Source organism: Marmota flaviventris, chromosome 8 (assembly GCF_047511675.1).
Source record: "Marmota flaviventris isolate mMarFla1 chromosome 8, mMarFla1.hap1, whole genome shotgun sequence".
Classification (NCBI taxonomy): domain Eukaryota; kingdom Metazoa; phylum Chordata; class Mammalia; order Rodentia; family Sciuridae; genus Marmota; species Marmota flaviventris.
This window is the reverse complement of record NC_092505.1, coordinates 25,763,358-25,776,542: the sequence shown is the minus strand read 5'-3', so window position 1 is coordinate 25,776,542 and position 13,185 is coordinate 25,763,358. Positions and strand designations below refer to the sequence as shown.

General features: G+C 33.7%; 1 protein-coding gene across 2 annotated transcripts in view; it reads left to right on the top strand.

Annotated features, from left to right (window-relative positions):
• The window catches only part of Usp25 (ubiquitin specific peptidase 25), a 135,698-nt gene that overhangs the window by 32,481 nt on the left and 90,032 nt on the right, over nt 1-13,185 (top strand). For both annotated transcript variants that reach the window (XM_071615121.1, XM_027929101.3), the window contains exon 4: nt 6,813-6,936. In XM_071615121.1, the coding sequence (XP_071471222.1) occupies nt 6,813-6,936 (124 nt within the window). The remainder of the gene's footprint in view (nt 1-6,812; nt 6,937-13,185) is intronic.

Here is a 13,185-nt window from a genome sequence, read left to right as displayed (position 1 = left end):
ATAGGATATAGTTACAAATAAATATGTATTTAAATGCAGGCATCTATTAAAAATCTACAGAAGGTGCTGATGGGATGTAGAGTAATAGAATGATCAGTGTATGAAGAGGTTCTCAAGGGACTGTTCTGGTTAAAAAAACCTTTCTTTGAGCATTTTCCCAAACTTATGTGAAACATGTTATTTGAAAGTTAGCCATGGTTTAACTTAATTTTTTTAGGTGTGGCAGGGTTTTGATTTCAGTAAGTTTTTTCTTTCTTCTAGTATAAAATCTTTCCTATAGTCAAGGCGAAAGAATAAGTAGATCATGGTGACTGAAAGCATGCCATCTGTTGGTAGCAGTGCTGTAAAAACATCTGTTAATTTCAAATAAAAATTCTGTATACTGAATAATATGCTTCCTTGTTGTTGGAATAAAAACTGTTTACAAATTAGTGTCTCTTTTAGAAGGAATGAAACTTGTTTCTTTGGTGACTAGAAAAATTTAGGTGTTCTCCCCCCCCTTCCCCCCCCAGTATTTGGGATCCAACCCAGGGCCTCATGAATGCTAGGCAAGTGCTCTACCACTGAGCTACATTCCCAGTTTGAAAACTTTAGTTTTTGATTCAATATTTCCTGAAAGTCATATTTTGGGATTGTGGAGAAACTTTTATTTATACCTATCTTAATAGATCAAAGGCAGTTTGTAAATTATGTCACTTGATTTGAAGGCCACTTACATTTGTGAGCTTTCATTTAATATTGAAGAAGTAATTACGTTTTCAGTTGTTAGTAAAACAATCTTATGCCTTTTAAACTCATTATTATCTCTCATTCTAGAGAAAGAAAGGAAATATTTCAAGGAAATCTTATATATTGCATACTGAGGAGTTTAGAAGTATTGCATCCAGCATCTTTATATTATTTTGGTAACATTCTGTGTTGTATTTCTGTGTTGTGTTGGATTCTAGGAAAAGATACAATTCATTTGTAATATAATTAACATATTTCATGCAAATCTTGGGGAACTCTTTTTCATTGCTTGGATCTCCTGTTCAGACTGGATAATGCAGATTTGTTCAATGAGTATCTCCTGCTCCCAGCTTACATTGGGAATAAAATTATGTTGGAGTTTTATAGTAAGGTACTAATGGAAATGAGGCTGATTGCAGGGTGTTGAATATTATGGGTGTAATTAATAGTGAGAGCAGAAATTCTGTGAAGGTTTTGTGTCCTGGCAAACTCTGTCACAGACATGACCATACAAGGCTTTTGCCCAATTTGAAATCTGATAGAAATATTCTTTATTTCATGACCATTGAATTCTTTTGAACTTTTTTAAAACAGGAAAAAAAAAAACAATATATGCCCTCCAGAACAAGATGTACTACAATTGAGCAATCAAAATATGGATCAAAAGATAAGAGGGATTTGGGTAGGTAATTTTAACACAAAAGTAATGCCACATAATTGACTTAAGTTTTAGAGAAACTGTGTGTTTTTGTAACACACTGGAATCAATGTTAAGTGGTAGACCCTTCAAAAATTTAAATTCTTTGTATTTTTCACCCTAAACAACTTGATTTATTTGAAAGATTACATTCAATGTGAGGGAAACCTGGAGGCTTTAACCTAGAATTCTGGTTATGGTTCCATTGCTTGGCCATAAAAATAATGATTTAAAGCACAAGTAGTAAATAGATCCAGTTCTAGTGTTCATATCTCTACTGAGGATAATCATTTACATCAAGCAGTTAAAGATTTTTATTATTGAACACTGATATTTTTTCCATTTACAAATTTGTTAAACAAGTCACTTCATATAGAAAAAAATTATGCAGTGAAAATTATCTCTTTTCATGGAAATTTCTGAAGTATAAAACTGTTCTGATGATTTGCCAACAGTCAAGGTTAATCTTTTAATAAGATGCTAAATGATACGAAAGTTACTTATTTTAAAAATATTTTTTACTTGTTGATGGACCATTATTTTATTTATTTATATGTGGTGCTAAGAATTAAACCCAGTGCCTCACACATGCTAGGCAAGGCCCTTCCACTGAACTACAACCCCAGCCCTGAAAGTTACTTTATTAGATGTGATTAGGTGCTTCAGACTGATTAAGTACATTCTATTAGATGTGAACGGTAGAATGACTTGTAAAACTTTCTAAATTTTCCATCTTTCTGTTTTTGAGACTGGGTCTTACTCAGTTTCCCAAGTCTGGTCTTGAACTGATTTGCCCACTTTATCTTTCTTTAGTTTTAGGATAGAATGAGAATCATGGGCCTTTGTACTTGTTGTTGACGAACATGGAATATTTACTTCCATTTTTTTTTTTCACTCCAAGTTGAAAATCATAGTAATAATAATAATGACACAATTCTGGAATGGCTCTCTTGGAGCTCATTTCGCTTTCTTTCCTTACTTGTCTTGTGATGCTGCTATTTTAATTTTAGCAGCTATCATTGAAAACAACTAAATTTTTCTACAGTAGAGCTATTCAGTTTAGTTGTCACTAGTCAGTCACATGTGGCTATTAAAATTAAATAATATTGAATATTGAAATTTTGTTCCTCACACGAGTATTAAATTTTTAATACTAGTAGCAGTACATGTAAAATAGTACATTCCAACATCACAGAAAGTTCTTTTAGGCAATACTGTTTTAGAGAATCTGAATTTAGCAGTGAGAAGAGTAAAAAAGTAGGAATATCTTAAGGAAGCTGATCAGTTATGGTAGGGAGGCATCAGTGGGTGAGAAACAAAATTCATATTGGTTATATCTTTATTCTTGTATTATTTAAAGCAATACCCTATTTATCCTCTCTTAAAAATATTTGGATGACTAGAGGTTATATTCTCAAGTCTTCTTATTAGTGCCACTGTACAGATAACCCATTAGTTTTTATTTCTGTTCCATAATCTAGCTATTAACCTTTATTTGTCTAATACATACTTATTGGTTACCTGATATATATTATAGATATTTTGATAGGCAATTAAAAAAAATGTGTTTACCTAGGAAAAAGACATTAAACAAGAAATATCTGGTGGTAGAACGTTCACAAAGAACAACAGAGCTGGGCAAAGAGATATTAGAGGGGTGTGGTTATGGGTTGAGCATAAGATGTACTATTTTAGGTCTTGTGTTAGGGGGAATGCCTCTTGGATAAGGTCACATTGGTACAGATACCTAAGTGATGTGGGGAAGGGAAAACCTCCTGGCTATCTGAGAGAAGTTCATCGCAGTCCAGGGCCTGAGGCAGGAGTATGTTTGACCTATGAAATGAATAGTGAGAATGTAATCTGATGGAAGCTGAATGAATGAGGTTAATGGTGGCAGTATTCTCATTTCCCATCTGATGAACATTCCTGCATTTTTGAAAGATATTCCTATCCTTCTGATGGTCTATTTTTTTTAATATCTTAATTTTTTAAAATTTTAGTTGTAGATGGACACAATATCTTCATTTATTATTATTATTATTATTATTATTATTATTAATGTGGTCCTGAGGATCTAACCCAGTGCCTCACACATGCTAGGCCAGTGCTCTACCACTGAGCTCCAGCTCCAGCCCCCCTTTTAAATATCTCTCTTTCAAAACAACTGTTCAGTTTGCAATTGTACTCGTTTTTGTATGCTCCATTTTCCTATCGCAACAGCATACATACTTTGCATATACCAGCCCAAAGTACTTTATGCATCTTTAATATTTGTTCGTGTGGAATTAAAAAAACCCACATAAATCAAAGTTAGAGATTTAGGAAAATTTCTTTTGTCTTTTTATTAAGGTTGTAATTCTTAAGAGAAACTGACATTTGTGTATTTATTTTTAAACAGTAAGTGTGCTTATTTCTGAGTAATACAAAGTTATTTCCACACACTCCCATAACCCGGTGCTGCTTCCTTGATTTATGCTAAGGTGAAGTAGTTTTATCCACTATTGTTCAGCATTATCAGTACAAATATAGCCACATTAGAAAAGCCAAATAACATTTTAGTATTCTGTTTACTTAAGGAGCTCCCCATTCCTTCCTTAAAGTGTCACGGGGACCCTGGGACACCAAGGATCAATGGACCACACTTGGAGAACTGCTAGTAAGGTAGAAAGACTATTGGGTTTAAAAGTTAGAAGATATAAATTGGAAGCCTATGCACCATTCTCTGTCATTATAAAGTACTTCATTTCTCAGAGTTTCAACTATCACATTTATGAAATTGGTTAAAAAATCTAGTCTTGTTTTTCCTTCTGTGTTGCTTGGATTGTAATTCGTAAGTCATGAAAAGCTATTAGTCTAGGTTTTTGCTATTTCTAAATGAGTTTCTGCTGTCATTTGGTTTATCAGTCATGAAGCACTAAAAATTGTAGGTACTTTCAAAGCAGGAATTTAATGCAGGGGATTACATTACTAACAAATCACTGGAAGAACTGGAGAGAGGGATTTGTATCTTAGTTTTCTGAAATGACTTCCAGTTCCATGTGGGATTGACCAGCCAGAGAAGCTGTTCCTTGTATCACAGTTAGGAAGACGCCTCTAGGACTGCTGTGTTCAAGTAAATAAGTTCTGCAGCTGTAGCCTAGGAAACAGAAAGCCAGGATTAGGTAACTACCACTGAGCAATGCCTGGATCCTGGAATGCCAAGTCTGGTTGCCACTTCTACTCACTTGACATTGTTGAAGCTGTAAATTGGATGATATAGGAATGCTACTGTGGAAAAGCCTACAACTGTCAAATAATGTTGAAGAAAACAGCCTGAAGCTGCAAAATAATGGCGGTACCTTTGCTTCTACCTTTCAAATCTCATGTTAGTGCATCCAACTGATGTAACCTAAATCTTTTCCCAAATCTTAATTGCAGGTGAATATGGAAGGTATACTTTTTTAATTTATTCATTTTTTGTTGTTAAAGAAAATATTCTAAACTAGCTGGGTGCTGTGGTATCCACCTGTAATCTCAGTGACTCAGTGGCTAAGGCAAGTTCAGGGTGGTAAGTTCAAAGCCAGCCTCAGTCTCAGCAACTTAGTGAGGTCCTAAGCAACTTAAGTGAAACTCTGTTCCTCTACTCTCCACCTCCCCCCAAAAATAAAATAAAAAAAAAAAAGTGCACTAGAAGATTGAGAGAATGGAGTCTGAGGAGTAATTGATCATATCCCTAAAACTGGTATTTCTTCTTCTCTTTGAATTTCCTGTACATTATTTTCTCTTTACTTACCCATATTCTAGGCATTTTAATAAGCAACATAGTAGCTCTCTTTGTCATAATGCATTTTGTAACTCTTCCCTGCTTCATCAGAATTTAAGCTAGATTGGATATCTGCTTCCATTTTTAGCTCTGGTCTGGGTGAATATGGTTCTTGAAGCCAGATTCATGAAACCTTTGGCCTATTGGCATAGGTAAAGTGTTACATCATTTCAATTACTTTGTTGTATTCTACATTTTACTTGATTGAATTTTAGGAAGTCCTTTATTTTCATGAGGATTTATTCTTTAAGGACATTTGGAAAAAAACACCACCTTCTAATGGCCAGCTATTTCTTTCTACTATTTTAAATATTCTTGTAAAATGCTGTTTAGAAAAAAAAAAATGGGTAATAATAGAAGTACCCTTTTGGAACCATCAGTATATATTATTTTTTTTCTCATTAAATGTAGAAAATACATAGACACACTTGCACACATACACATTACTATTGCCATATGGTAAAATGAAGGTAACTTCTTCCATGCTTTCCCTTTTGTCTCTTGTAAAATTCTATGTAATTATCAAGAAAATAAATTTTAAAAATGTTTAAAATACAAACATGCAAAATGAATGCAAAACACAGATAAGCATAATCACAACCACACAAATACGATATACTTCATTCTTTTTTCCTTTCATATTTATTTCTATCATTGTTTAAATGATAATGGGAGTATTTATAATTTGCTTATTCTAATTGACCAGTGCATTTGGGGGAAATGGATTAAAAGTGGTTTTACTGAAAGTGATAATAATTGTAGCTTTTATTCTTTGGAAAAAAGAATTAATGCATGTAGCATCAAGGCTTTCACTTGTTAGAAGGTGAATATTCATTCACTTATATATTTGTTTTGGAGAAATGAAAATCTCATTTTAAATCAAAAGAACTGCATATTTATTAAATAATTCATGTGGCTCAGATGTGCTTAAAACACAAAATTTAAAGCTCCTTGCACATTCTTCTCCAGTGACTATTTTCAATAGAGTTAACCACTGTTGACGGTTTGGCATATTGTTTCCAACTTTAAAGCGTGTGCACACATGTGCGCGTACACACACACACACACACACACACACCCCTACACCTATTTATGGTTAATTAATACCTGAAACAAGTTTTTGAGGACTTAGTTGTTATAATTGAATAGGTGATTCCTAGATGGTAATATCGACAGAATTAATATGTATGTAATTTGGTTAACTTCAGAGAAAATAGACGTGTTTGTGCTGATTTCAATTTTTGTTGATAAAGAAATCATCCTCAAAGAATACGTTTTCAGTAATCTTTCTGCCTACTAGTGTTTAATGAGAGACTTCATAATAAATACTGAGATTCTTCTATAGTGAAAGATATTTCTGCTCCTACTGCTTTAGGTTTGTTTTATAGATGAGAACATTAAGTTACCAAGTACAAGTTAAAAATGTATTTGTGTTCTTTTTATATAAGTTATTCCTATAAAATAAATAGAATTAAGTTGGTGATGACTTTGGTTTAAAAGGGTATATTAGGTATGAAATCTTCATGATAAGAAATACTTTTAATTTTGTATGACTTTTTTGAGAAAGATAGTTTTGCTTTTCAGATGTGATTGATCTCACTGGAGATGATAAAGATGATCTTCAGAGAGCAATTGCCTTGAGTTTGGCGGAATCAAACAGGGCATTCAGGGAGACTGGAATAACTGATGAGGAGCAAGCCATTAGCAGGTAAAACATAATCTGTGTAAAGTAGATTATTAAAATAATGTATATAACAAGTAATAATTTGCTTTAATTTTAAGAGGCAATATGATAATCTTTATTGTAAATAAATCATTAATATGCTTCTGTGTTATTTTTATGTTTTATGTAAACTTTTCATATTATAGTACTGTTGGCATTTGAACTTAGATTTCTAAGATTTTGGAATGCCATTATGCAGCATTACATTTAGATGTATATTTAAATGTTCTGTGATCTTTTTTATATTTTTTTCTTTCACTAAATCCCTTTTGAGTATACTGCCTAATTCAACTTTAATAATTTATAGCCAGGGTCAGCAGACTTTTCCTGTAAGAGCCAATAGTAAATATTTTTGGCTTTGTTGGCTATATGGTGTCTGTCACAACTACTCAACTTGGGTGTTGTATTGCAAAAGCAACCATAGCTAATGTATAATATAATAAATAAAGTTGATTGTTTTCCAATAAATCTTGATTTACATAAATAAGCAGCAAGCTAGATATATCACACAGGCTGTAGATTGCCAACCTCTGAGCTATACTCTGATAGTATGTTTATATATATATTATATATATATATTTATATATATATTTAAAGTTGTATGTATATATATATATAACTATCATTGTGTGTATATATGTGTGTGTGTGTATATATATGTACATGAAATAGGGTTCTAAGATGTGTGATAAAATGTGTTTTTCATATAATACATATAATTTTTTAGTTCGAAACAATTTGCTTAACCTAAGGATTAAATAAATAAATTTGGTTTTATCACTAAGCAGTGCTTACTTAAAAAAAAGAAAAACTTAAATCATAACTAACTATAACTCTCTAAGCAGCTATTTCGAAACAGTGGTATTTTTTTGAAGAAGATATTTTGCTTTCAATAAGTTAAATGAGTTTCCAAAGACAAGTTCATAAGAAGGGTCTTATGACTCCATTGTTCTTTTTATTATAGTACAGTTATTAGTAGCACAGCATACCAGCTTTCTTAGATAATTACCCTTGGCATGATATCAGTAATATAATTTTTAATAAATAATCTGAGATTATTGTATGGCAGGAGATGTTTCAAAATACTGTTGTATTTAGCAAACACTTATTTTTTTTTTTTTTTTTTGTAATGCTTTTAATGTCTATATGTTTCTTCGGAAATTACTTTGTGTAAGATATTATCTTAAGATAAAGACTTAAAATTCCTTGTCCCCCTCTCTAGTGTGACTGATATTTAGTGCTGGTAATTTTAAATGAAAACCAAAAAGGACATAGACTATCTTTGGACATTTTAATTTTGCTTATTTTGTGAAGGATTTGAAAAATTAAATAAATTTGGCTTTATCTTTAAAAAAATGATTGCATTAAATAATTGCTTTGAATAGTTGTAGAACTTGACAGTACTTAAACTTGGAGAAATGTAGTTGTTTTCCCTTAGGTGCGGAGGATATATTTGAAGATTATTATGTGAAAGAGGTTATAAAATACATATATGTATATTTTTGTTTACATGACTTTATATTAGCATTCAAATATGAAAAAGTCTGAAAACTTATATACCAGTTTAGTATTAGTTCTGTCTTGTTTTCTCAAGTAACATATGGTAATTGTTGTCATGTACTAGTTAACTGTGGAGATAGGTTCTGAGAAACTCATCATTAGGCAATTTCATTAGACTGTGTGTACATCATGGATTATGCTTACACAAACCTAGATGGTATAGGTCAACCACTCAGTGTGGCTTCTTGATGCGATCCAGAGGTGTAGTAAATATGAAAAGTATGAGGCTGCTGTCAACCTAATGTAACATACTGTTTCACAGTAAAAATTTCTTTTACATTGAAGTACACTATAAAATAACAATAAAATATATAGTATAATAAATATATAAAACACTATCATAGTCATTGTTATCAAGAATTATGTATTGTATCTACTAGATCTTTATGGGATCGGCAGTGCAACTGGTTTGTTTACACCAGCGTCACCACACACATGTAGTGCCTGTGTTATGGCATTACAGTGGCCACCTGATCATGAGGCAGTAGGAATTATTCATCTTCATTATAATCTCATTATTGTTAAATACATGATCTGTCATTGACCAAAATGATGTCATGTGGCATACTGTTGTACATAATAAAAGTAAAAGGAATTAAGACTTTCTAATTGATGTTAAGTCATACCAATATATATTTTGTTTGAATACTAATTTTGACAAATTGGGAAAAAAAACTCCTTAAGAGAATATTGTTTTTCATTTTTAGTCTTTTAAATTTTAATATACTCTTTAAGCAGAAGCCATCAGTGTGGGAGGTATACGGAGTGAGAGATCACGTATCCAGATTGGAGAGCCTGAGAGAGAAACTGGGGTCCCTAAGTCTCTTCTGAGGAAAAATGTTCCTGGTGATCTAAGGACCCTCTCCTATGCCCTAGCTTTTACTTCTCAACATTACGATATGAGGGCCCAAGCTTTCAATCCTTGGAGGGAAAAATCTCATCAAGCCCATAGTATATTGCTAGGGCATAAAGTGGACTATAGGTAGTTGAAATTTACTAATATACTACATTAGCACTGTTTTTTGTCAATGGCATAGTCCTTGTGAAGATAGCTTTTCATGCATGACTTTAAAATAGCTTGGTAGAAGGCAGGGCTAACTTTATATAAAATTATTGCAAAGAGCAAACCTCCAACTTTTAAGAAATGGTGGACTAGGGTACTTGGACAAATTTTTCTTTTGGAAAGAAACAATATGGTTTCTGTTGGATATAAAATATTTTTGAATTTTTAAAAATGTATTATGATTTGTTAAGTAAAGACCAATATCAAGGACTCAAATCAGTGAAAGCAGAAATCTGAAGAAATAAGTGCAGAACACTGAAAGTCACTTTTTGACTTGATGGAATTTGCCTTGTATCTGTAAAATTAAACTTTGCTTTAGAATCATTGTTGAGTGGAGGAAAAAGAAGTCAGAGGCCGTTTTGAAAATAAGATGGACAGCTTAATAGGAGATTATTTCTCTTGTTCAATTGTATGTCAAAGGATGACATAATTCCCAGTAAGGGTAAATCAGAAGTATTCCTTCCCTCAGTAACCACAGGCACATTACAAAGATATTTTCCATAGCTTTGAGGGGTGCTCTTGATGGAATTTGCCCCTGACAACTTCTACTGTGATTTTTATAGCTAAAATTTGTGCCAGGTTTTGTTTGTGACTAAAACACTTAGGGGTCACTCCAGGGGAACTGGGCTAACTGGGCTGTGTGAAATAACCACACAAGAGACAGAAATACCTTTTTCTTTGGGGTTGCTGTGACTGCTCCTCTGACCTTAAGGGTCCACAGAAAGAGAGAGAGAGAGAAAGCCCACAAGCACATGCTGACCCTTTTTATTGAGGAGAAGCTATTCAAATGAGGCAAGGTGTCAGGTTTCAGGGGGCTGAGTCTAGCTTCATGATGTCAGCAGGTTGACTGACATCTAGGTAGTCCACACCCAAGGGCACAGTAAGATAAGGGGACACACAAAAGGTGTTTCCATGGAACATTCTATCCCAAACAAGGCAAGGGGTAATATTACAAAGAAACAGGTGAGCATAGCTCCACCCATGGGGCTGTAGGAAGGCATGCCCATGCAGGAAGACACCTTCCCTGGAACCCAAGAAGGGCCGGACATCTAGAGGCATCTGCCACCTGAAGCCTCAATCATCCAGCCAGGGAGTGACTCAGTCACGTGCAAAGTTGGTCTCTCACAAATTTGTGTCACTTTAGTGGTACAATAAATCACAATCTTGGGATTTTAATTTTAAATGGTATTTTCTCTAGGTCCTGGCAGTATCAAAAATACATTTTCTTTCTAGCTGTCTTTGTCCTAGACCCCAGAGATACCCGCTAATAACTTTTGGAGCTCTAAAAGCATTACCTGCCAAAATTACCAAACATACATGGAAAAAAGTCAGTATGAGAATTAATAGAAACAAGAGGCAGGGAAAATTTACCCATGTACTCAGATAGTGTGACCAATGCTTTAATTTTCTAAGGAAATTTTGAAAAATTTAAAAATATGACCTAACACATTTGAAAAACACCAGAAAAATATATTTTTGAAGTGAAAATTAGAATAAATAAAGTAAAATAAAACCAGAACATAGCTTTAATAAAAGAAATGGCTGAAGAACACATCAGAAGGCTAGAAGATATATAAGAAGAAATTATAACCACTTTAAACACATATGTCTAAAAAGATGGAAACTATAGGAAAAGGTTAAAAGACATGGAGAATAGTGTATGTCTAACAGTAATTGGTGCATCGAAAAAGAGAGCATGGGCCTGAAGCAAAATATAAAGAAGTAATCACTGAGAACTTTACAGATATGAAAATGACAACAATCTAATTTCACAAAGTACAATAAATCCTAATTAGGAAAACTGAAAGAAGCCCATATCTAGATTTATTATAGTGGTACTCTGAAACATTCAGAACTGAGAAAACTTAAAAGTATTCAGAGGAAGAAAACAGTATTATCCCCAAAGTAGCAACCGTGAAAGTGACAAAAACCAGACATTTAAACAGCAATAATGGACTACTGAAAATAATAAAATGATTTTTGTTGAGTGGAAAGAAAATTACAAAAAAATAAAATCTGTTACAATTCTGTACTCAGTGAAGCAATGTGGGAGAGTTTTGCCAGGGCTCTTTCTTCTTTTTGGACAAGCAGTTCTGAAACAAAAAGATTATTAATGTCCTCTCTGTTCCCATCTTGAATTACCACATTGTGGTGGTTGCAACATCATTGTATCCCTTTCCAGTGGTTACTATAATTTTATTTTCCCCCCCAATCATCCTCTAGTAGCATCTCACCTTTTATCTGTAGGTACCAAGTATATGAGGAGTAAAAATATTTTAATAAAATTTATAGGGACTCTTTGTGCCTCCCACTTTGACCAACATGGTTTACTGAAGAGGAATTGAGTGAACTGTGCACTCAACTGAGGGAACATTATTTTTATGCACTAAAACACTTTCAGACCAAAAAGAAGAGTCCAGATATATGACCTGAAATTAAGTTGGTCTGGAAGCTACCTTGGAATATTTAACAACCAGGACAGACTACAGTTACCATTATGGAAAGAAAAAAAGTATCATGTCCAGGAATAATCAGGGGTTATTCTATTGTTAAAATAGGTCTTTTAAACTCTTCTGTTTCTTATTTTTGCCTAGGAAGCAACTGTTAGGTACTATTGTCTTAAGGTGTATGGACTATGAATAGGTGAGAGGCAGAGTTAAACTAATTTTTGAGGATCCTCCTGGTGCTCAATAATACCAGCTACCTGTAGATGGGAGGGAGCATGGAAGCCTCACTGAATACTATCAGCCCATTTTTTAGTTCATTTTATGATTAAGGATGCATCACGCAGATGGTCTGGAAAAGTAAAAAAAAAAAAAAAAAAAATGACATTGATTTCAGAGGCCACAAAACTGTGACTGGAGTTGCAGATCAGTCTGGAAAAACAGCACTGTAATTTGACAAGTGTCAGTCAGCAACAGTGAGGTACCATTAATGGCGCCAAGGAAAAGGGTCAAAAAGGGTCAAAAGTGTGAAGTAGTCTCGTCAGGAGTGGGAAGGAGCTATCCTTAAGCATTCTGACCTCCCTCACCACAAGAGACACTAATTAGTGTCAGCTTTAGACAGGAGTCAATGTCCCATGTGATTGCCTCTTTTTCAGAAAGAGTCCCTTGATTTGTACTTAGTATATGAATGTGGAACATCTCCTTGTTTGGACCATGATAAATTACAATGTAAGTGATGATCTGGATGGTACAAGCTCAATCAGAAGTTTACGTCTAGTCATGTCATTAGAGAACAGTCACCATAATGTATTCATCATTATTGCTAAAATTAAAAACCAGCAATACCAAGTATTAGAGCATGTTATGGTTTGGAAAAGCTCAGCTGTTAGAAATAGGATATCCAGTATCAGAGATGAAATGATTCAATCATGAGAACTGTAACCTCATCGGTGGATTAATCCATTTGATAGGTTAATAATTAGAATGGACAACTGGGTGCTAACTGTATGCAGATTGGATATGGCTAGAGGAAGTAGGTCACTGGGGGTATGTCCTTGAGGATTGTATTTTATCCCGGGCTCCTCTCTCTCTCTCCCTGCTTCGTGGCTGCCAGGAGCTGAGCAATTTTCCTGTGCCACACTCTTCTGCCATGATATTCTGCCTTAC